This window comes from Hydra vulgaris, chromosome 13, assembly GCF_038396675.1.
Source record: "Hydra vulgaris chromosome 13, alternate assembly HydraT2T_AEP".
Lineage (NCBI taxonomy): Eukaryota > Metazoa > Cnidaria > Hydrozoa > Anthoathecata > Hydridae > Hydra > Hydra vulgaris.
Window position 1 is genome coordinate 60,093,604 of NC_088932.1, and position 22,764 is coordinate 60,116,367.

General features: G+C 27.3%; 1 protein-coding gene across 2 annotated transcripts in view; it reads right to left on the reverse strand.

Moving 5' to 3' along the window:
* Positions 1-6,896: 6,896 nt before the first annotated feature.
* Positions 6,897-22,764, reverse strand: part of LOC100207344 (uncharacterized) — a 50,034-nt gene continuing 34,166 nt past the window's right edge. The window contains exons 4-9 of one of the 2 annotated variants that reach the window (XM_065815154.1): positions 21,328-21,470; positions 21,096-21,163; positions 14,097-15,075; positions 12,977-13,149; positions 7,355-7,487; positions 6,897-7,099 (exon numbers count right to left, since the gene is read on the reverse strand). In XM_065815154.1, the coding sequence (XP_065671226.1) occupies positions 6,996-7,099; positions 7,355-7,487; positions 12,977-13,149; positions 14,097-15,075; positions 21,096-21,163; positions 21,328-21,470 (1,600 nt within the window). In that variant the 3' untranslated portion in view covers positions 6,897-6,995. Of the gene's footprint in view, positions 7,100-7,354; positions 7,500-12,976; positions 13,150-14,096; positions 15,076-21,095; positions 21,164-21,327; positions 21,471-22,764 lie in introns of both variants that reach the window. The other variant, XM_065815153.1, reaches the window with a different exon arrangement.

Below are 22,764 nucleotides of genomic sequence, written 5' to 3' on the forward strand. Positions count from 1 at the left end.
AATATCTAACCAATTATAGCTTTACCAATTATTTATCCTTCCATCGGTAATTTCACTGTCACTTTTCCCTTCGAACCAACCAAATTGACCTTAAAGTTCTATTTAATCAACTTAAATGAACTATTCGATTAAAGAAATGTTTTTGAAACATCTTTATTATCTGAAATATTTATTTGTTCTACATTTGTTTCTATTGTACTTTCTGACTCAGTAAATAACTTATTAACTTTTCTTCTTGCGTTATCCGTGATGACATAAAAATCGAGTACTTTTATTTCTATAAATAAATATAATAATTACAACTGAATACTTTTATTCATACACACACGCGCGCGCGCGTAAGTGGATATATAGTGAATAAAGAAAATATCTTTATATTATCATTTGTAATATTGTATACTTAAAAGAGCTCAATAGATAAACTAGAGCTATATAGTATATATGTTACTGTTACCCGCAGTACCATGAATTAGAAAAAAGAGTACAAATTCAAATTTAGGGCTGATTCCAATGCATCGGCCTGTACCAATTGGCATCTGCATAATCAATATACTTCTGAAATAGTTGGTTGTTACATTTTGAAGCTGTTTACCAATAGTAATTTTACTAATATGAGGTAAACACCTAATAAAAATGATTAAAATAATAATAATTAAAATAATGAAAATAACATTTACAAAATCAAACATTAAAACATCACATAAATCACAACATAAAAACACAGACAATCACGACATAAAAACACAGACAATCACGACATAAAAACACAGACAATCACGACATAAAAACACAGACAATCACGATATAAAAGCACAGAAAAACTAATAATAATAATAGTGATAACGATAATAGTAATAAAAATAATAATGATAAAATAATAATAGTTTGCACGTTTTTATAAAAACAAATAGCAACAATATAAACAATATAAACAAATATGTACAATGTTAGACAGTTACAAACATTTAAAAAATTGATAAAATGTAACAACTAACAATGACATTAAACGATTATTTAAATAGAAAACAAGAAAATAAGAAAAATGATAATAAAATTAAAATACATAATTCCAGTGATAACGATAATTATAATAAAAATAACAAAAACAAAATAGATTAAATATAAGAAAAAAATATTTAACATTAAAGTAATACTATCAAAAAATCAAAACTGATAAAAAACATAACAAAAATAAAGTACATATACACATATATGTATGTATATGCATAGATATGCGTACACAGTTCACACATATTATATTAAGACAGGACATTACAAACACTGAACAAAAAAACTAATATGATAATATAAGCAATACGTGACAATGCCTAATAAACACAATACACAAAATAAAATAAAAATACACAAGAATGTGTGAAAAAAAAACTAGTAAATCAAAAAAAAATTCTTTTTTCAAATCCATGCTTTATGCAAGCAGAATTCTATCGGGCCTAGAAATTTTTTTTTCGTTATCTTTTGTAGAAGGAAAAATTACTGTTACGTTTTTAAATTTTTTTTTTATTAATTCAGTGTTCTTATGGGAAAATACAAACTAAATTTTTGTCTTTCTGATGCAACAAACCACAAGGACGTTAAAATGTATCCAATTTTGGGCTCGTTATTTTGATGTTAAAGAGGGACTGTAAATTCAGCTAATTAACAAGGATTGTGTAAATTGAGAAACATCAGATATTTTATCAGAAGTTATCTTTAAATGCATGAGAGATAACAATATTTCTCAAAAAAATTTGGCTATTTCTGCAGACAACAACAATACCAATTTCGGAGGTTCAAAACGAAACGGTAATAATAATATTCACAAAAAGTTAATCGTTAAGCTAAACCGTGAAATCATTGTTATCTGTTGCAATGCTCATATTGTATCAAACGCAATAAAAACTGCATCTGGTTGTTTATCTATTGATGTGGAGATAATTATTCCTCAAATTTATTTATTTTTTACCGTTTTACTGTTCGAATTTCTAGTTTAGAAAATTTTTGCGATGAGGTCGGTGTGGAATATTAAAAATTGCTAGAATTCTCGAAAGTTCGTTGGTTGGCCTTACTTCCAGCTATGGAAGGAGTGCGTAAGTTATACCAGACACTAAGATCATACTTTTTAAGCTTAAAAAATTGTCGGAAACTTTTATTTGACTTTTTCAATAACGAAATGAGTTTTTCAATAACGAAATAGTATTGCTTTTTGTTCACAGTCAAGGGGTAGTAGTAACAGTATCGAAAACAGCCAAAATGATTAATCTCGAAAAAGGACTTTCCGGAATAACATCGAAATTGTAGAAAAAGAAATTGTATCGAAAATCCGAAAAACAGAATAATCTCGTAATTGTGAAAAAATGAATAATACCGAAAAGGGATTTTTCGGAATAATATCGAAAAAAAGAATACATCGAAGTTATTAAAAAAGAAATAGTATCGAAAATCCGAAAAGCAGAATAATCTCGAAATAGCTCAAAAGAGAATAATATCGAAAAGGGAAATAGTATTGCTTTTTGTTCACAGTCAAGGGGTAGTAGTAACAGTATCGAAAACAGCCAAAATGATTAATCTCGAAAAAGGACTTTCCGGAACAACATCGAAATTGTGAAAAAATGAATACTATCGAAAACTCAAAAAACGGAATTAGATCGAAGTTGTGAAAAAAGGAATAAAATCAAGAAGGGACTTTCCGGAATAACATCGAAATTGTGAAAAAAGGAATAAAATCAAGAAGGGGCTTTCCGGAATAATATCGGAAATGTGAAACAAGGAATAGGTTCGAAAATTTCAAAAGCAGAATAAATAAAAGGCCAGTTATTTGCGGTTTTAAATTAAAGTCTAGTAATTATACTGTATAATTGTATAATTTATACAAAATAAACTAAAAGTTCTATTAGTAGAACAAAAAATATTGAATGTTGTGTTGTTGGCTATTTATAAAACGATTTAAAACAAGATGTTTTGATTTTATTTACATTTAATGTCAACGAACCATAAAAAGTTTAAAGGATAAAGTTATTTGTAAATATGCAAAACTATATGCCAACTAAGTCATTTATTATATTTGCAATAAAATTACAAGAAAAAAATACATTAAAACAAGGAGAGCAGGATAAAAAATCCTGCTTAATAAAACAATTAAAAAAGCTAATTAAAAAATCCTAATTACTAAAACGAGAAGGGCATGCTAAAAGATCCTTTTTGATAAAAGATTATAAACAATACCCACTCTACCTCCAAATACCATGGAAAAATTACTATTACATGTAGTCATCTGGTCATTCTGTTCCAGAATGTTTAACATTGTAAATACTAAAAAAATATTGACCACACAATTTTAAATACAGTATGGTATGTAGCTACCAAATGTTGGTATGGTATGTAGCTGGTATGGTATGTAGCTACCAAATGTTAAAAGTAAATTACCATATTGTATTTAAAAGATGTTGTTTAATAAAATTTCCATACCAGAAGTTATTGAGTTTATTACACAGTTGCTGAGTGCTTAAATGAAAATATTTTACGAGTTGTCTATTATCTTTACATAATGTTTTGTAATAGTTATAAAAATTCCCTACATATTTATATTGGAACACTTTCCTACTCACTTACGAAATCATGCAGAATCTTTCCTACTTACTTACAAAATCATGCAGAATCTTTCCTACTTACTTACAAAATCATGCAGAATCTTTCCTACTTACTTACAAAATCATGCAGAATCTGTTTGGTTTGGTTTTTGAAGAACTTAAAAAGGTTTTTGAAGAACTTAAAAGAACTTAAAAAGGTTTTTGAAGAACTTAAAAACTTATTTTATTTAATTAAAACCTTTTAAATTAATTAAAAACGTCTTTCAATAAAATAAGTTTTCCTAACCTTGCCAATACCTTTTTTGCATTACTTACATTACTTACATACATTACATACATTAACTTATTGTCAACAATAGTTTTTACACTGCCATTTAAAATTTGCCTTTCTCATTCACATCTTCAGGAAAAGTATTGTCATTTAAATATTTCCTGACATCATTAAAGTTAATATTTTTGTACATCTCGACAAAATAAGCTATATAAATTGTTAACTAAATAATATAAATAAGCTATATAAATTGTTAACTATATAATATAAATAATATAAATAAGCTATATAGTTGTTAACTAAATAATATAAATAAGCTTTATAAATTGTTAACTAAATAATATAAATAATATAAAATTTTAACTAAAAAGTTAGTAAAATAATAATGAGTGAAGTAAAATTATTTATAAACTTTGGCATATATATATAATTCTGACATATATATAAAATTCGCCGAATGGTCACACACGAGCAGTGAACGCCTGAGGGAAGAAAGGAAGTACATTAGAATAGAGGAGAACTATTTTTCAAAAAAAGCATATTTTGACAGTTGTCAAGACAAAAATAAAGATTAATTAGAGGAATATTTATAATATAAATAAGACAGACAATGCACCTAAACAGTACTAACAATAATAATAAAAATAAATAAATAAATTGTTATATAAATACTAATATAAACTAAGATAAACAAAAAATTTATCACCAAACAAAAAATAAATAAAACAAAAAATACATTAAAAAATAAAAAGTATGCATACAACAATGAAAGGCCTCAGAATGGAAAAAAAACATTAATGCCAATGTGTAAACATAATTTGTGTAGTGATTCAGTAATAAACATCTCCTCAGAGTCGCGTCTACTATTACTGGCGTTTCGATGAGGATCAGCAATTATAACTAGTTTATCCCGTCAGACAAACATCATCGCCACTTATGCTTTACCCCGCGACTTACGCCTGTTCCATACTGCAGTAAAAAAGGATTCGCTACAAATAGCCAAAACCCAACCATACCTAAATTTGTAAAGCACTAATATTTTTTTGATGATATGAAAAGTGTTAATCTACTGCACAATATAAGTAACAATAATTAAATAAATCACTTACCATACCAACGGTAGAAAAAACTACGCACAATAAATTAAAATTCAAATAAAAACGCCAGAAACTGACAGAAAGTCGATCTGGTCGGCCAACTATAACAACACAAAGAGATGAACGTTTATCAATTTGCTTAGAATTAATAAACGTTTATCTCTTTGTGGTCAACGATAACAACACAAAGAGATTAACGTTTATTAATTCGCTTAGAATTAAAAAACGTTCATCTCTTTGTGTTGTTATAGTTGTCCGACCAGATTGTCGCCGATCCTTAATGTCACCTGTTTCAGTATAAACTTATTTTTGTTTTTAGTATAACGTCGCTACGTGCAACAACCGAATATGCGATATTTAACTTATCGGCTATTAGACAAGATTCTTAACGTGTTTTTTCAGAGATTCTTGACCATGATATTAAAGTTTCAAGATGTCTATCCGCTCAATTTTGTAACTTTTTTATTATTAACTTCATTCGTGTTTTTATTAGTACTATTTCAAAATAAAAGAATTTAGAGTTAATAAATGGTGATAAAAATTAAATCAAAATTATCGACGAAAATCATTAATATAGCACATTAAATTTCAAAATAAAGCAGCGAGCCTTAACTTTTGACCGACATAAAAAGTCGAAATAATACAGTAGATGTTATAAAGTTACACATAACTAGGCATACAAAACAAATTTTAACGAAACAAAACGTCAATTAGATAGTAAACATTTCTCATTATTTAGAACTAATAAAATATTGAAAAAGTTGAATAGATTTTAAAATAATTTTAATTAAACAGGATATTAAAAAAAAACAACCCAGCTCTAATTTACGACCTATGGCTTATAATCAACGTAAATAAACAATATATCAAAACTTCATTCTAATGGTCTTTTTATAACAATTTTATTAAAAATGTTATTATTTAAAATGTCGCAAAATATTGTTTTGATAAATTTTAATAAGATTTTAAATACGTTTTTGAGGTGAAATGAACAATAGTTTAACAATATGATCTGTTCTGATCGTTTATTGGCAATTTTTTTTAATTTTAAGCTTTTTCTTGGTCGGAATTCTAGTATTTTTTGTGAAAATTGATAGAAATACTGTGTTTTGACAACTATTTATAGGTAATATACGTCAGAACCGATTAGAACTAGGATCAGTAGCAAGTTAAGGAACTTTTTCAAAAGATTTTAACTAAATTCATGTTAAAGCCGATAAGCGGAATTGATCTAAAGACTCCAAAATGGTGTTCTTTAGATTCACTATTACAGTAAAGAGGTTTTGAAAATTACATATAAAAAATTTTTTTTTTAATTTAAAAAAAACCTGACCAAAAAAAATTATATCATTTAAAGTTTTTTTTGTTTGGACATAATACGAAGATAAAACCATGTTAATTTCAAATAAAAGAATTCGAATAATTTGTAAATTATTCGACATTTGCCTAAAAGGCAAATATCGACAAGGCAGTCGGCAATGTGAAATATAACCCAATCGGCACGAAGAGGGGATGCTTCACACCCCCCTTCGCACTGGCCTTAGATGAAATAAAAAAATACTTAGCATATTGTCAAGCTAAATTTAGGCCAAAAAAAAAAAAAAAAAAGATACAATTTGTTTAAAACAAAAATAACAACAATAAATAAAACTATTTATAATTCTTTTATTTTAGATGTAAATAATTTCACTCTAAATTTACATAATTTAACTGAGGCATTTAATAATCAATAATTTGAAGATAAATAAAAACAAAATTTCTAACTAATTGACATTTCAAAGTGTAACGAATTCCCAGAATGCTAAGACAATAAATAAGAGTTTAAAATGTCAAACATTCTAAATTTAAGAAACAACTCTAAAATAACAAAGAGAAAATTTATTGAAGCATAAAAAATACCTTAACATATAAATATTTATGTAAATACTTAAAACACAAATATATATTAAACAAGAAAACCTTTATTTCGATATTTACTATATACAAATTGAAAATATTTACAATAAGTTTTGCAAAAATAACGTTTATTTATGACGAAGATCAAACATTCAATTCACGCAATGTAACTCGACAGCCACATTTGTTTACAATAAAATCCTCCAATAATAAATGTGGGATATCGAGATCGTCAATATGATTGAATCCTATATAAATGCACATTTTCTTTACTTGTGAACCATTATTTATGAAAAAATATTACAAACAAGGATTAATCAAAAAACATTTCAACCAAATTACAAATAGAAAACTTTTAAACATGAGTTTTTCTTATAACATTACATTCAAAGAGTTTTAGTAAAAACAATACAAAAAAATTTATCAATGGATATTATAAACCTATATTAATGAATAAATAATTAATAATAATTTAAACAATTATAAATAATTTAAAAAGTGACCTGCAAAGGAGCCAATTATAAAATCATCAACATTTTTAACTCCTAAACGTTTATGCTTCATTGTCTTGATATGTTCCTTCATAACATCAGCAGTTTTTTGATGATCTTTAGATGAAGATTGATGAGAAAATTTCTGTCCATAAAACTATAAATGCGTTTATTGAAAATTTTTCAAACAATAAAGTCGAAAAAACTTTCGCGAAAAATAAATAAAAAATAAATAAAGATTTGAGTTATTGTAATTTAAATATCCTAAATTATTATAACTTATTAAAGTATATACAACATAAATAATCATAACTTCTAATACATAAAACAATAAATACCTACTAGTACAAAAACTATTGAATAATTACCTACTAATAGATTTTTAATTTATTTAGGAATTGACTAGGGGAGAGTGGGACACCATAAAATACTTTTGGTTTTTGTTTTGTAACTACATTTTTAAACACGTTTTTTTTTTGAGCAAAATTTAATTTTGCTCAAAAAAAAAAAAATTAAATTCCTAAAATAAAAAAATTAAAGAGGTCAAAAATCGTAGAAACTTATTGAGTAAAATTCGAATTTTATATCAAGGTACCCCACCCATGGAGTACCTTGATATAGTCTATGGGGTACCATGAAACAGGATAATAAAAATATTATAAAATGTAGGAAAGCAACATAAAGAATTCATACCAAAAAAAAAAAAACAACTTTTTCTAAAGACTCGTTATAATATTTTAAAATTAATAATAGGAATCATGTTGATCACTTAATAAATCACTTTTTAAAACATTTTTTTTCTGATAAGATAGTTGTTTTTTATCTTACTTTTCTTTTCTTTTAATTCGAATTTTTGTTGATCTGTTGCTATTATACTGCTAGCATTCTCACGAGGTTTTCTTTTCTTTTTTCTTTCAGCGGCCATTGGAAATCCTTTAAACTGAGAAGGGCTAACAAAGTTAATAACTTCATTGGCTTGACTTGTACTTGGCTTGGAACCGACAAAAGGCTCTTGAAGCTTTTCTGGTGAGAGTAACAAATTATTAGTACTCAGAGTTTCTACAGTATTCGCTTGGCATGTACTTGTATTGTTTCTATCAGTAACAACACTAAATAAAAAATCTGCTTCTGAAAATACATTTTTGTCAAAAGGAAATATTCCACTTTTCCTAAATCCACTTTGAATGTTTGTAATAGTAAAACTTTTTTCATATGCAATGTTAACACAAGATACAATTTCGTAAACAGTGATTGGCACTCCAGGATGATTTAGAAGCCAAGATTTTACTGCGTCATTATAATAAACTTTGAACAGAGACATCTAAGGGCTGCATTTTGTGACTATTATGTGGTGGCATAGTAAGAATAATAACACCATTATTCTTTGCAAGATCAAGAGCTTTTATAGATAAGTGGCTCTCGTGATTATCAAATATAAGTAGAGATGGATTTTTCTTGGACGAGAATGTTTTTGATATAAGATGTTGAATTACTTCTACAAATAACTCTGTATTCATCCATCCAGTTGGATTTGCAAGACCAAGAGATCCAGATGGTACATTATTAAGCATATGTTGCTTAAACTTTTTTCGTGGGAATATCATTGCAGGTGGTATGGTAGAACAAGAGACACTTATGAAAAAACAACTTGTCACTAAAGTTCCACGCTCTCTACTTGTCACAGAGTTAACTTGCTTGATGCCTTTTTTAGTAATAATTTTATTACATCTTTGTACAGTGGTGGTAGCTGTTTCATCTAGACTCCAAATACGAAATGCATCACTAAACTTCGATTCTCTTAAATACAGTGCCACTAAATTAGCAAAAAAACTTTTGTACATTGTAATTATTGAAAGATGTCATTCTTGACAAAGAACATCCTTCTGGCATTCAAATGCTTAAAGAATTCCGTTTTAAAAACAAGTGCATCCATTCTATTCCAGCTTTCTTCTCTTTAATCCAGTTACTGGGAACTTTTATATTATTTATTATAGCCCTATCAAAAACAATAGATCTTAAATTGCTTTTAAAAGAGATAAAAATTAACAGACTGTTCATAACACATTTGAGAGCAGGTAAAAATACTGCTTCAAAAGATTTTCTTGCTCTTCAGTAAATACTCTTGTAGAAAAATTAGGTTTCATAGTTATGATTTCTCCTTCTTTTAATCCTTTTTTCTTTTAACGTATCTGTATACATAAAAACACACATTAGGAATTTGCTTTTAATTACAAACTTATGCAAGTTTCATTTACTAAGTAGGACAAATTAGTACTTATTTGTGCAGAATACATAAGCATAAATTACATGCATAAGGTGCTGTGATTAAGATTCATTTTTCTTGCAGCATTTCTTAATGAACACTCTCCTGTTAAAACTAAATCAACAGCTACCTCCATTGAATTACTCAAAAAGGTTCCTTTACTAGTTTTTCTTACATAGCTCCTCATTCCAATTTAAAAATATTAAAGCAATAACAAAGAGGCTTTACAATGTATAAAAATGGTCATATCATGATTTGTATAAAAATGTATAAAAATGCATAACAATGTATAAAAATGGTCATATCATGGTCATATCATGATTTGATACCACGCTGAGCTTTAATTTACAGAAACAGATTTTATATAATAATAGAAATCAGTATAAAAACATAAATTAAATGAATGATAATCATTCAACAAAAAAGAGTTAATAAAGCAAACTTATGTCTATGTAAATTTTTGTAACTTATGTTTATTTGACAAAATTAATTTTATAACTACCTAAGTACATCATCATACTACACGCATAAATATTAAATAATGTAAAATTTATTTTTGCTACATAAACTTTATTTAATGGTCCACCGATTTTTTACCAAGTGACTATCAAATAGTTTTTAAAACGATACATTAATTTAGTTTCATGGCGCCCCGCTAAAACTGTTTTATGGAATACCATACGTTCTGATAGAATAAGATGACAGGTTTTTGTTTTTCAAAAAATTATTATATTAAATGTCTTTGCCACACTGAAGAGCTCATTAAATATAGTTTACAAAATAGAAGCACTTTCAAAAAAATAGAGTGAATAAAACACCGTAAAAACGCATCAGCTCCAAAAATTTATAAATTACTTTGCAACGGAAAAAACACAAACTTGAACCTCTCGCAAAATTATTGACATGTTCTGATTTAAATTATACGTTAAACAATACATCTAGTAGTAACTGATTACAACTCAAAAAGATTTATCACAATACTTTAACATCGCCATATAATTGCTTTGTTTAATGGTGCCCCACTCTTCCCTACTAGAACATAAATTATTTATTAGATTGTTGTATAAGTATTGGACATTTTTTAAAATCAGTATTTATTAAAAGACTTTATTAAATATGAGAAAAACAGTCAAAACAAGTTTTTCTGTTTATAATAGAGGATATAATTATAAAATAATAGAGGATATAATTATAAAATAATAGAGGATATAATTATAAAATAATAGAGGATATAATTATAAAATAATAGAGGATATAATTATAAAATAATAGAGGATATAATTATAAAATAATAGAGGATATAATTATAAAATAAAAGAGGATAAAATTATAAAATAATAGAGGATATAATTATAAAATAATAGAGGATATAATTATAAAATAATAGAGGATAAAATTGAATAATCTTAATATATATAAAGGGCAATGTGTGTTTGTGTGTGTGTTTGTTTGTTTGTTCTCTATAGAAATCCAAACCGCTGGACCGATCTCGATGAAATTTGGCATGGGGGTAGTCCTCGAGGGGGAGAAGATTCTTAGCTGGGTTTTGACCCCGTACCCCGGGGTCAGGGGGGACCATTTTTGGGCCCATTTTTGTGTACAGATATCAGGTAAGCCAGTTTAAATATTGCTAGTGGAAAATAAAATTATAAAATAAGATTTGGACAAAAAGCCAACATGGTCTTAAAATAGTGGCGCTCTTCTTCATATACTGTCTGTTTCAGGGGTTCCTCAAAGTTCTTTCCTGTGCCCTATTCTCTCTTTAATTTACATTACCGATCTTTCAGATATTCTCGCATCAAAGGTGACCTTGTTCGCTGATGATACTACCATCTATTCTTGTCTTGATAAGAAGCCAACATTCTCTGATTGCTTGGAGGGGGGATTTCAGCTTGAAGAGGATCTCACTTCTGCAGCAGCATGGGCTCACAGTGGCTGGTGAACTTTAACTCAGATAAAACTCAATTTATTTCAGCTAATCATTATCGCAACAACCTAGATCTTCCTATATTTATAAATGGTAATGTACTTGATGAGTCATCTACCCTTTATCTTCTAGAACTAACTCTTACTTCCGATCTTTCTTGGAAACCATATATCATATTGATTGCAAAATTAGCATCTGCTAAGGTTGCATCTCTTTATAGTGCTCATCATTTTCTTACTCTGGATGCTATTCTTTATCTCTATAAATCGTGTTTGGAATACTGTTGCCATATCTGGGGTGGATATTCCAATGATGCCCTTTCTTTTTTAGACCAAGGGCAAAAACATACTGTAAACATGTTTTTGCACCTGCTTCAACTATGTTTCAAGCTATGAAGATGTTAAAAAAAAAAAGGGGGGTTTACAAATGTATTTCATAAGTTGAAGCTGAGATCTGCAGAAATTCTGACATAAAACGAATCAACAGAAAATTGTAAACTGATTTTCATGTAACAAACAAAATTGTTCAAAGAGTGGCATGCATTTACAAAAACTTGCCTTCTATAGAAGTACTTTTTATAACTTTATGATAAGAACAAATAACATAGTAGTTTAACTAATTGAACAAATTTATTGACATTATTGACATTACAATATTTTTAAATTCTTAATAAAAATAATCAATTGCATATAAGATACTTATTTAAAGAACGATACTTATTTAGTAAACTTTTTTAATCCAAACAAGAAAGTTTTTTTTTGAATTAAGGAGTAAGACATGAAAACACAAGAAAAAAATAAGTCAGTAAAAAAACTTTCATAAGTAGGACTTTTAAAAAATAACAAAAAATATAATTATATAGATCTTAAATTTTTTGTAAAAATGCCAGTTTCGTTTGGAAGCATGAAGTCCGTTTTAAACCTCTTTAAAAAAAAAAACAAAAACAAAAAACTATTGATTGAAAAGAAACCTTATAGTTTATTAAAAATATTTTATTAATTGATAAAAATGCATAACAAACACTTCATAATTTGTATATGTACAATTCACAATTCTTAAAATTGCCCCGGCATAATGCCAAAAATTTTCCCTACATTCAAAGCTTATGAACATTTTCAATGAAAATGTTTTTAAATTAAATTTTTTCTGTCCCTAAGAAAAAAGTTATTTAATTGTTTATTCGAATTTGTGAACTAAAAAGATTTTTAACTCAAAATATTGGCCCATTACACCACATTATGGTTAGAATAACCTTGTAAATCTAATAGAGTGTATTACACTCTATTAGAGTTATATATATAAATATGGACTATATTTATACAAAAAATGCTAAAAACATAATAAAAAACAATATAAAGATGTAAACAAATAAAATAAAAAAATAATACAATAAACAATTGATGCAAAATTTGAAAGAAATATAACAAATAAATTAAAATATTACATTAACATCTTTTTCTTTATTCACATTTTTGTTTAAATTCAAAGTGTTGTTGATATCTGTAGGAGAGATGTGAACTATTGGTTTCAAATTTACAGTCACAGGAGTTAAAATTTCATCGACAAGATGCTGATTGTACTTGTAGAGCTTTCGTTTTCTTCTTTTATTAGAAAATTCTGGTAAAAAAAAACAGTCAAATCACATTAAAAACCCATTACAAGTATTATTTTATATTTTATTCATTTTTATACAATCGGGATGGTTAAGGCAATTTTAAAATATTATAGCGTCTGTGCGATACTTTGTTGACTACGATATATTTCCATTAAATGATCAAGTCTGTGAATTATGAAAAGACAAAAAAAAATTAAAATTATAAATTTTGTGGTACCATAAAATTTAAATGTTTGTAGTGAAAAAACCCAGACCAAAGATTCTTTTTTTTAAAAAAATATCTTCTTAAAATCACAATTGCTTGTCCAAACTTGAATAAGATTTTAAATAAACACGCTTTTTAGTTAAAATTAACATTATAGTTTAATAATATGATCTGTTCTGGTCGTTTATTGACAATTTCTTTAAATTATAAGGTCTTTCTTGCTCAAAATTTTGTTATTTTTTGTGAAAATTGATAGAAATATTGTATTTCGACAACTATATATAGTTAATGTACGCCAGAAACGATTAGAACTTAGATCTATAGTGGGTTAATGCCGATGAGCAAAAATGATAAAAAGACTCCAAAATGGTGTTCTTTAGATTCACTATTAGGGGTCGTAAAAAGCTTTTGAAAATTATATATAAAATTATATATGAAAATTATATATAAAAAAAGAAAAGTTTCTTTAAATATTAAAAAAAAATTTGTCTAAAGCTATTAATTTGACATAATACTCTGATAAAGTCATGATAATTTCAAATAAAAGAATTTGAAGAATTTGAATAACTACATTGAGCATTACTTTTAACATTCATTTAATTTTTACAGCTATCACACTTTTCATATCATTTAAATTAAATTGGTCAGGGTTATATCACCCATTTATCAAGTTAAATCATCTAATTGTTTTATTTAATTAAACAAACCTTATAACTCTGTTAAAAAGCATCAAAAATATTCTACCTTTTTCTTCTTCAGACGAATCTTCTATATGGCTAGTATCATGATTCATATCTTCATCTGATGCCTCATCATAATTAATACTTTTTCGAGTTCGTTTTGGATGCATTCTTAAACTTGCGAGCTTCATGGAATCATATGGTGAAACATTGAGATCTGTTGAAATAACTTCTGATGTTTCATGATAATTGATACTTTTTCGAGTTCGTTTCGGCTGCATTTTTAAACTTGCGAGTTTCATGGAATTCGATGGTGAAACATTAAGATCTGTTGAAATAACTTCTGATGCTTTAAAATTTTTATTTTTTGGGCTGCTTTCTGATTTATTCAAAGAGAAAGTTAAATTTTTTTGATCACTGAGTTTTATAGGAGTCAATAAAATACTTGGAGTTAATATTTTTGGTTGTGGCAATGTTTCTTTTAAACAACTAGATTTATTAGGTACTTTTGGCATATTGTTTTTATCCTGTGAATCTTTCATAATGTCGTTGGTACTTTTAGAATGTCTTAAATTATATGTTGATTTAGTTGGAGAAGCTCTGTTAAAAAGTAAAACTGATTTGTCGAGTCCATCTTGAATACAATCTTTAGCAGGCGAGAACTTTCTTGATGGAGATGAAAGCTCTTTCAATGGTTGCTGAATCAATTCAGTTCTCCCTTCTAGTGGGTTTAAAACATTTTTACATTTTTTTTTACTTTTAGAATGGTTAGCATGAAAATCATCAAACAAATCGTGACTTGATTTCATTTGTTGCTTTAAGTCAAAATTTTGACCTTTTTCACTTGTTTTGCAATTAATTAAAGATTCTGCTTTGCTTGACTGACTTGATTCAAAAATAATTAAAGTTTCTGCTTTGCTTGACTGAGTCGATTTGCAATTAATTGCAGATCCTGCTTTATTTGACTGAGTTGATTCAAAATTAATTACAGATCCTGCTTTGTTTGACTGACTTGTGGTTAACAATTTTCTTCTAGCTAACTCCTATTTTTTTTAAAAAAAATTGTTATAAAAATATTTTTTTAAATTTAGTTTATATTAATAAAACTGTTACATAAATCAGTACGAGCAGGTTATTATGCTGTGGTGAAGGTAACTTACCCAAGAAAAAAAAAATCTGACATAAAACCCACGATTTGAATGTGGGTAGAGATAGGAGAAGCTTGCAAACCTTGGATGTTATTCTTGTATAAACTCATACTTTTTTTTTCTCATTTAGATCTCAAAATTACAAAAGATACTGAGATCTTTTTTTTTTTTGTTATTTCACCTCCCCAAGGCCCAGAAGGCCACTACAGATGAGGAGGCTACTTAATTGTGGTTATAACCCTCTCTCAACTCTATAACTCCGAACACGAACCTTGACGAACAAGGCCGCTGCGCAGAGAAACAAGTTGAGCGCGGTACTACCAGGGACGTGGTGGGGATCGAACTCGGAACCTCTCGCTTATGAAGCGAGCGCTCTACCACTACACCACTACTGCATCTAGGGTAACGCCACTTTAATGTCTTTACATTAAAGTGGTATTACCCTTAAGATATGAAAGATTCATTGGAAACAATAACAAAAAAATAAAATAAATAAATACAAAATAAAAAAAAAAGCATTCACAAAATAATGGAAAACCTTAAATAGCTCTTTAAGGGGATTGGTGCCTTTATTTGAATAGCCTAATTATTTTTACTGTGTGTCTTTGTTTCTTAGTACACAAACTCTCTTTAAAAATTAAAGAGAGTTTGTGTCCTAAGACACAAAGACACACAGTAAAAATAATTAGGCTATTCAAATGTCACATTTTACTTCAAGCAGTATACCTACATAAAACATTTTAATTTAATTTTAAAATCAATTTGCACTTAAAGGTAAAATAAGTTCATGGAAATTAAGAAACTTATAAAGTGCAAATCAAATTAAAGTTAATTTTATAAATTTGTAATGAATTTTGTATAATTTAGAGTTTAAATTAATTTTGTTTAAAATAAATATTAGAGGCAGTTTTATTGATAAACAAAATATTTTGAATGGCTTCACAAATTTATTTAGATGCCTTAAAGGTTTAAGTTGACAAGACAAAGTTCAAGTAAGCGTCACAAATTTATTTAGATGGCTTTACAAATTTATTTAGATGCCTTAAAGGTTTAAGTTGACAAGAGTTGAAAAAGACATTGTTGAATGTTTAGGGAGTAAGAAAGCAAGCCTGTAGAAACCTCCATGGATGTCAGATCACGAAGCTATGACCAAATGCTCAACAAGAACTCCAAACAAAGAAGCGTAGCAAGTCTTTTTGGAAGCATTGGGATGCAAAATATTAAAAGTACATCACAAAAAAAGGAAACTGTATCTATTAATTATGCCTATAACTACACAAAAGAAATGGCGTGTAACCATCTTAATGAGTTAGCTGAAAAACATATAAAAAGTAATTTTTTTATTGATATAAATCAAGTAGAAACAGGTGTATGGCAGGGAGATATTGATACCATAAATTTTACAATTGTAAAATCTAGTGTTTGGAGGAGATATAGCAATGTGCCACATATTCAAGGAAAAAGGGATTAGTGCCCCCATAACTCTAAAAGAGCAGTTAAACAAATTCCAAATCTCCTCATCTCCACCAATGACAGTGATGTGACCACTGCAATCACAATACACTTTTAGGTGCATATCAAATGTTTGACCACTATTTAGAAAAAATAATATCAAATGGCCTGTTGTTGACATATCTGATGGTCATTTTTCAAGATTTGACTGTCATGTATTGACATTTCTAAGAAGCAAAAATATTTGACTTTTTATCAATGCACCTGACACAACTAGTGTTACCCAGATCCTAGATCAAATCAATCAGAAACTGCACTCTGAGTACAGAAGTGCTAAATCTGCACTTTATTCTTTGTTTATGACAATCATCAGAAAAGGTTTCATGAATAAACTTGCAGAGTTACGGGCATCAGAGTGGGCATCAAAACAAACAACTTTCATATTATACAAATGTCCTGTGAAATTTGCATATCTTTGATTTTTATGAACTTTTAAATTTATTTTAAGATAAAACTAAACTTAAAATTAATACAAAAAAATTGTTTAAATGTTGAAGTTGCAGTCAAAATTGATCTTAAGGATTAGTCAATTGAAAAAAAATGATGATGATTGATCGAGATGCAGTTAAAAAAAAAATATCAAACTCATTCAACTTGTTTCTCCGCACAACGGCCTTGTTCCTCAAGGTACGTGTTTCAGAGTAATAGAGTTGAGAGAGGGTTGTAATCAGAACTAAAAGTAGCCTTCTTGACTGTAGTGGCCTTCATGGCCTTGGAGATGTGAATTAAAATAAAAAAAACTAATAATGCAGTTCTATCTATATTTATATTTCCCAGAGTAAACTACAAAATTTTTTTTTATAAGTAGAGCATCTACAGGAAGCTTAGGATTGTGTAACAAAAGTGGTTGGATGACAAGTGACAATTTTTTATTGGGAAATAAGCACTTTGTACTAATTATCTGTTGATTATCCAGTGCTGTTATTAATGTTATAAATATTATTAATGTACAGCCATGAAAGCCACATTTCCTTGGAAGTAATAAGATTTGCCAAAGAGAATTCTTTTATTTTATTCACTCATAGATTGTAGCTATTAGATCTATCAGGGGCTTGGGTCTTTTAAATTTTGTTTTAGGCTCTAAATGAATGGTTGGCTTCCAATCCAGGAAGGATTATGAAAATTTAAATTTTGCCTCAGTTAGCGTGTACAGCATATAATATGTCGTTCACAATAAAAAATGTTTGCAGTAGGTTTCTAAGATGTGGATCTATCCACTCAATAGAAAAATATTCAGGGAAAGTGATTTTATATTGTCTAGTGTTGGTGACAGACCTCTTACAGTCAAGCAATCAGAAATTCAACAACCAGATAATCAACATTTGAATAAAAAAAAATCAACCAGATTCTTCAGAACTATCAATGAAAATAGTTATCCTACAAACCATTCATCTATACCCTAAAGCACCTCCCAAAAAACAACAGGATAATAGTACAGTATTAACTAAAACTCCAAAAAAGTAAATAAGACAAAATATTAAAACCGATAAAAATAACAAAAAAACAAGAAATAAAACTTCTGAGAACTGAAAGAAACAGAAAACTGTGAAGATTTTTAATTGCGTCATCTGTACAAAATATGTTAATCAACCAACAACAACAAAATATTTGCAAAGTATGGAAATGCAACTAGAAAAATTTTGTTGGGCCTGCTTGAATTCAGTGTTTCACTTGTCAATGGTGGATATGTGGTAATTGTAATAGCAACAGCTAGAAGCGTTACTATGAGTGCAAGTTATGAGAAATTGACTGTTAATATCTTTTACACTTCCTTTATTATACTTAATTTTTATCACATGTATTTTGAAAGAAGCAATAAGTTTTTTTTTTTAATGTTGGTTAAACATAAATAAAATTTAATTTTTTATATCTAATAAGTTGCCTTGTTGCTGAATTTTTATAAGTAAATTAGAAACTTAATAAGCTAATAATTTATATTAATTGAACTCAAGCTTTTTTTTTTAATTAACTTAAATTAATTGAACCCAAGCTTTTGCACTGCACTATTTTGTTTTACTTAAAAAAATTATTCTATCTTAAATGAAATTTATTGTAAGCTATTTTGATTTTTAAAATGAAAATTTGCTGGATTTGTCAATATACAGACATATGTATGTCTCCTTAAAATCAAAATTTCTTATAGCGCTCCTATTGCGTACAAATTGTAGAGACAACCATTATTGCTTGACTGGCTAACTTACTACTAACCTTTTTTTTCTTTGTTTACTACTTTGTCTACTGACTTGTTTTTCTTTTATATTTGCCCCATTCAATAATTTTTTTATCCCATTCAATGAGTAGTTTTAAATGAATGGGACAAATGCCCTTAACCAATAAATCGCTATTTTTACCAATAAGTAAACAAATTTTTTTGTTTTAGTACAGCATAGTGTGAGAGTTAAAGGTTATCAAACTATTTTCAACTATTATCAACGTTACAAAACCATTTTCAATTTATAAATTAAACAACTTTATCAACATAAAAAGAACATTTCACAAAAATTGTTTGTTAAGGTTCTCCCCTATATAGTATATATCCCCTATATATTCGTTAAGGTTCTCCTATTCATAAGTTTAAAAATATTAAACAAAGAGAAACTAAATTGATTCCAGAGTTTCCAGGGCATCTACAATATGAAACCAGGTAAAAAACTTTATCTAACTTCCTTAAAAACCATGTGATTTAATTCACTATTATAAAATTTTTCATAAATTAGACAATTTCATAAATTAAGTGTTTTAATGTCAACAACCAAAAGCAGCAATTTCTAGTTCAGCTAATAGTCCAGCTAAAAACAGATGTTATAAATCAAGTGTCAATATTGAGCTTGTAAAAAGCAATAAACCTAGAGAAAATTTTCCTGCAGCTTCTTGCATTTGACTTTGCTAAAAACATGAGTTTTCCTAATGTTTTTAATATCAATACTTATTATCATAGACAGCTGTCTAGGTACACATTTAGTATACACTGATTAAGATCAAATAGTGCTCACTTTTCACATAAATTTTATCACATTTACAGCTTTTTTTGTGATTTGTATGCTGGGTAAAATAAGAAATGGATTATTATTTATTTTTTACACTTTAATGTTGTGAATAAGAAACGATTTCAAGAAAATTAACTATATTTCCCAATAAGGGGCCACAGCTTCATGGAGTGTGACCATGATATGGCATTAGTTAACTAAAAGGTTTGAGCAGAGCTATCAATGAAAGGAATGGAAGAATTTTGTACTTGTTGTAAGAAATCTTCATCATTTAAAAATATCAAGACAGAGCTAAACATGTTCCTAAATTTTTCATATCAGACCATTTTACAAAGCCAAATGTTTAATACCTACACTCCATTATATTTTCTCCCTATGTCACAATGCAAACTCAGTTGGAACGGACTTTTAAAAGAGTTGTTATATAAAAAGCTTTTGGAGAAAAAAATTATCAAAAAAAAAACCCCCTCACATTAATGTACAGAGAAATCTCCAATCAGCTGTGCAAAGTTCTAAAATATTGTTGCATGTCTGAGGCCCAGCAGTTTTTTAATGACCTGCCTCACAAAGGACAGTTGAACATTGATGAATCAGTGTCAGAGTTGTCTGAACATAGTATTTAAATTACTTTATGTAATTGTGTATTTAAACTACTTTATATAATTGTGTATTTAAATTACTTTATGTAATTATGTATTTAAATTACTTTATATAATTGTGTATTTAAATTACTTTATGTAATTGTGTTTTTAAATTACTTTATGTAATAGTGTATTTCAATTACTTTATGTAATTGTGTATCTAAATTACTTTAACAGATTGTGGTTAAAGGAAAAAAGAAAATTTATTTAAAATTCTTAATTAATATTGTTTTTACATATTGTTTTTTGCTGTATTAGTCTAAACATAATACCATATTATTAAAAAAAGTCTGTAAGAAAATATTATTGAGTTTTAGAAATGTAGTCTTGAAAAAAAAAATCACTCCTAAATGTACTTTCCTTATTTATTTTTTTTTATGCTGAAATTTTCTCATCTTTTTCTTTAACCTAAGGGTTGAAGATTTGAAAGCCTCTGGATGGAAGGTAAGAAGGGTGGAGGGTTAGTAAGTTGTTGAAAAAAAGAAAAAAAAATTAACAAATTTTTAATTTTTTAAGAAAATTACAGAAAAGCATATAAAAAAATTGGTTGTGTGTAATATAAATCTTAAGCATAAGAGTAGTTATTGTTCAAAACTAAAAAATATTTAAACTCAAAATGACAGTCATGCATTTGAATATATTATAAGCAAAATATTGAAATTATTTTTGGTTTCTAAATCAAAAACTAAGTTTTTTTTTAATTTTGCGAATTTGTTTTTGTTTATTATGTTTTAAAATTCATATTTTTTAAGTAAATTTTAAAATAAATTCTCACAGCTTTGTAGTTGTTGCATGTATCATGTTGATTCTGCCATTTTTCGAAGTCAGAGTATAACTTCAACTCTGCAAAATATAACTTGAAAAATAATAAACATAAAAATCTTTTAAAACCTTACTACAGTGTTACTAGTTTAAACTTTGAACTTTACAAAAATTTCTTAAAGGATGTTATAGTGTGTTAACACTTAAGACTTCCTTTAATACACTGCTTAAAAATTTTTTTTTACCCTCTTCCAAGTCTTCAGGTAGCAGAATATATTTCTCAATGCCTTTGGTACTCAGCATTGACGATTTTGAAAACGATATTGCATCATTAATCCAAGAAGATTTAAACAAAACCAAATGCTTATTTTCAACCTTTTGGAAAACTCTAAAAAATATTATATATATATATATATATAATAGTTTTAGTGTGTGTGTATGTGTATATATATATATATATATATATATATATAATATATATATATATATATATATATATATACATATATACATATATACACACACACAAACACACACACACACATATGCAAATATATATTCGTATAGTTTGACATCTAAAATCACCGTTTGTGGTAAAAAAAGTCTTAATGAATAATAAATTTCTTGCGCTGGCTGTAATTCCTGATCTACAAAAACCTCAAAATATTTAACAACTAATATCAATGAGCACCTTAGCACTGATAAAAAATCCCATGTATATAAACATCTAAATTCATCAGCTAATTGTAAAAATCTAATTGTAACTCTTTTGAGATTTTGGATACTGCTTCAAACACATAAATTAAAGGTAAAAGAAGAGCTCCACTTTAAATGGAAAAATTCCTCACTTAATAAACAAACTTTCCATTATGCAGCTAACTTATCTATTTTATTAAAATGGCGGTTTATATTATTTTGATTACATTAATTGGTTGTTTACAGAGTTGTAATCATTTTATTGGTTTATTATGTAAATTCTTGGTCCCTTAATATTTCTCTGTAAAAAGTCTTCTATTTTCTAACTTTTTTTAAAAAAGAGTTTTATTATAAAATTAAACTTTTGAAAAAGTAATAACTATGTTGTGAAACATGTCAAGAACTAAAACTAAGGCCACGTTATTAGATGTGACACATTTTTTTTTGGTTGTTTTTTTTTTGAAAAAAAAAAAAAAAAAAAACAAAAAAAATGTAGGGGTCCTGTTTTTTGTTTTTTTTTGGGAAATTTATTATTTGAGCTACTAAATTTAACTTTAATGGCAATATCTTAATTCATACTTTAATTTTAGATTTAAATAGGACAATTAATACTGAAATTTATTGAAATTCTTTTTATTTTGGTATGCTTACAGGTTACCACAGTTAGGGCAGTTATGTATAAAAACTTCTAAGATAACTTCATCTTCCTCAATTTTATCTTAATTGGTTTTAGTGTTTTATATTGACACAATGAACATTGTTTATTTATATTTAATTACATTTAATATTTGATATATATTTTTTATTCTGATTCACTCCCAAAAAGGCTGAAAAACAACCACTATTAAGTTGGGAATTACAATAAAATAAAATTGAGTTATAGAGCAAGGAAATGAGTCAGGAAAACATGAAGACAGGAAAGAGTTCCAATGTGTTGAAATGCGGTGAAAGAAGCTAGACAAATAAAAGTTTTTAGAGCATACAAA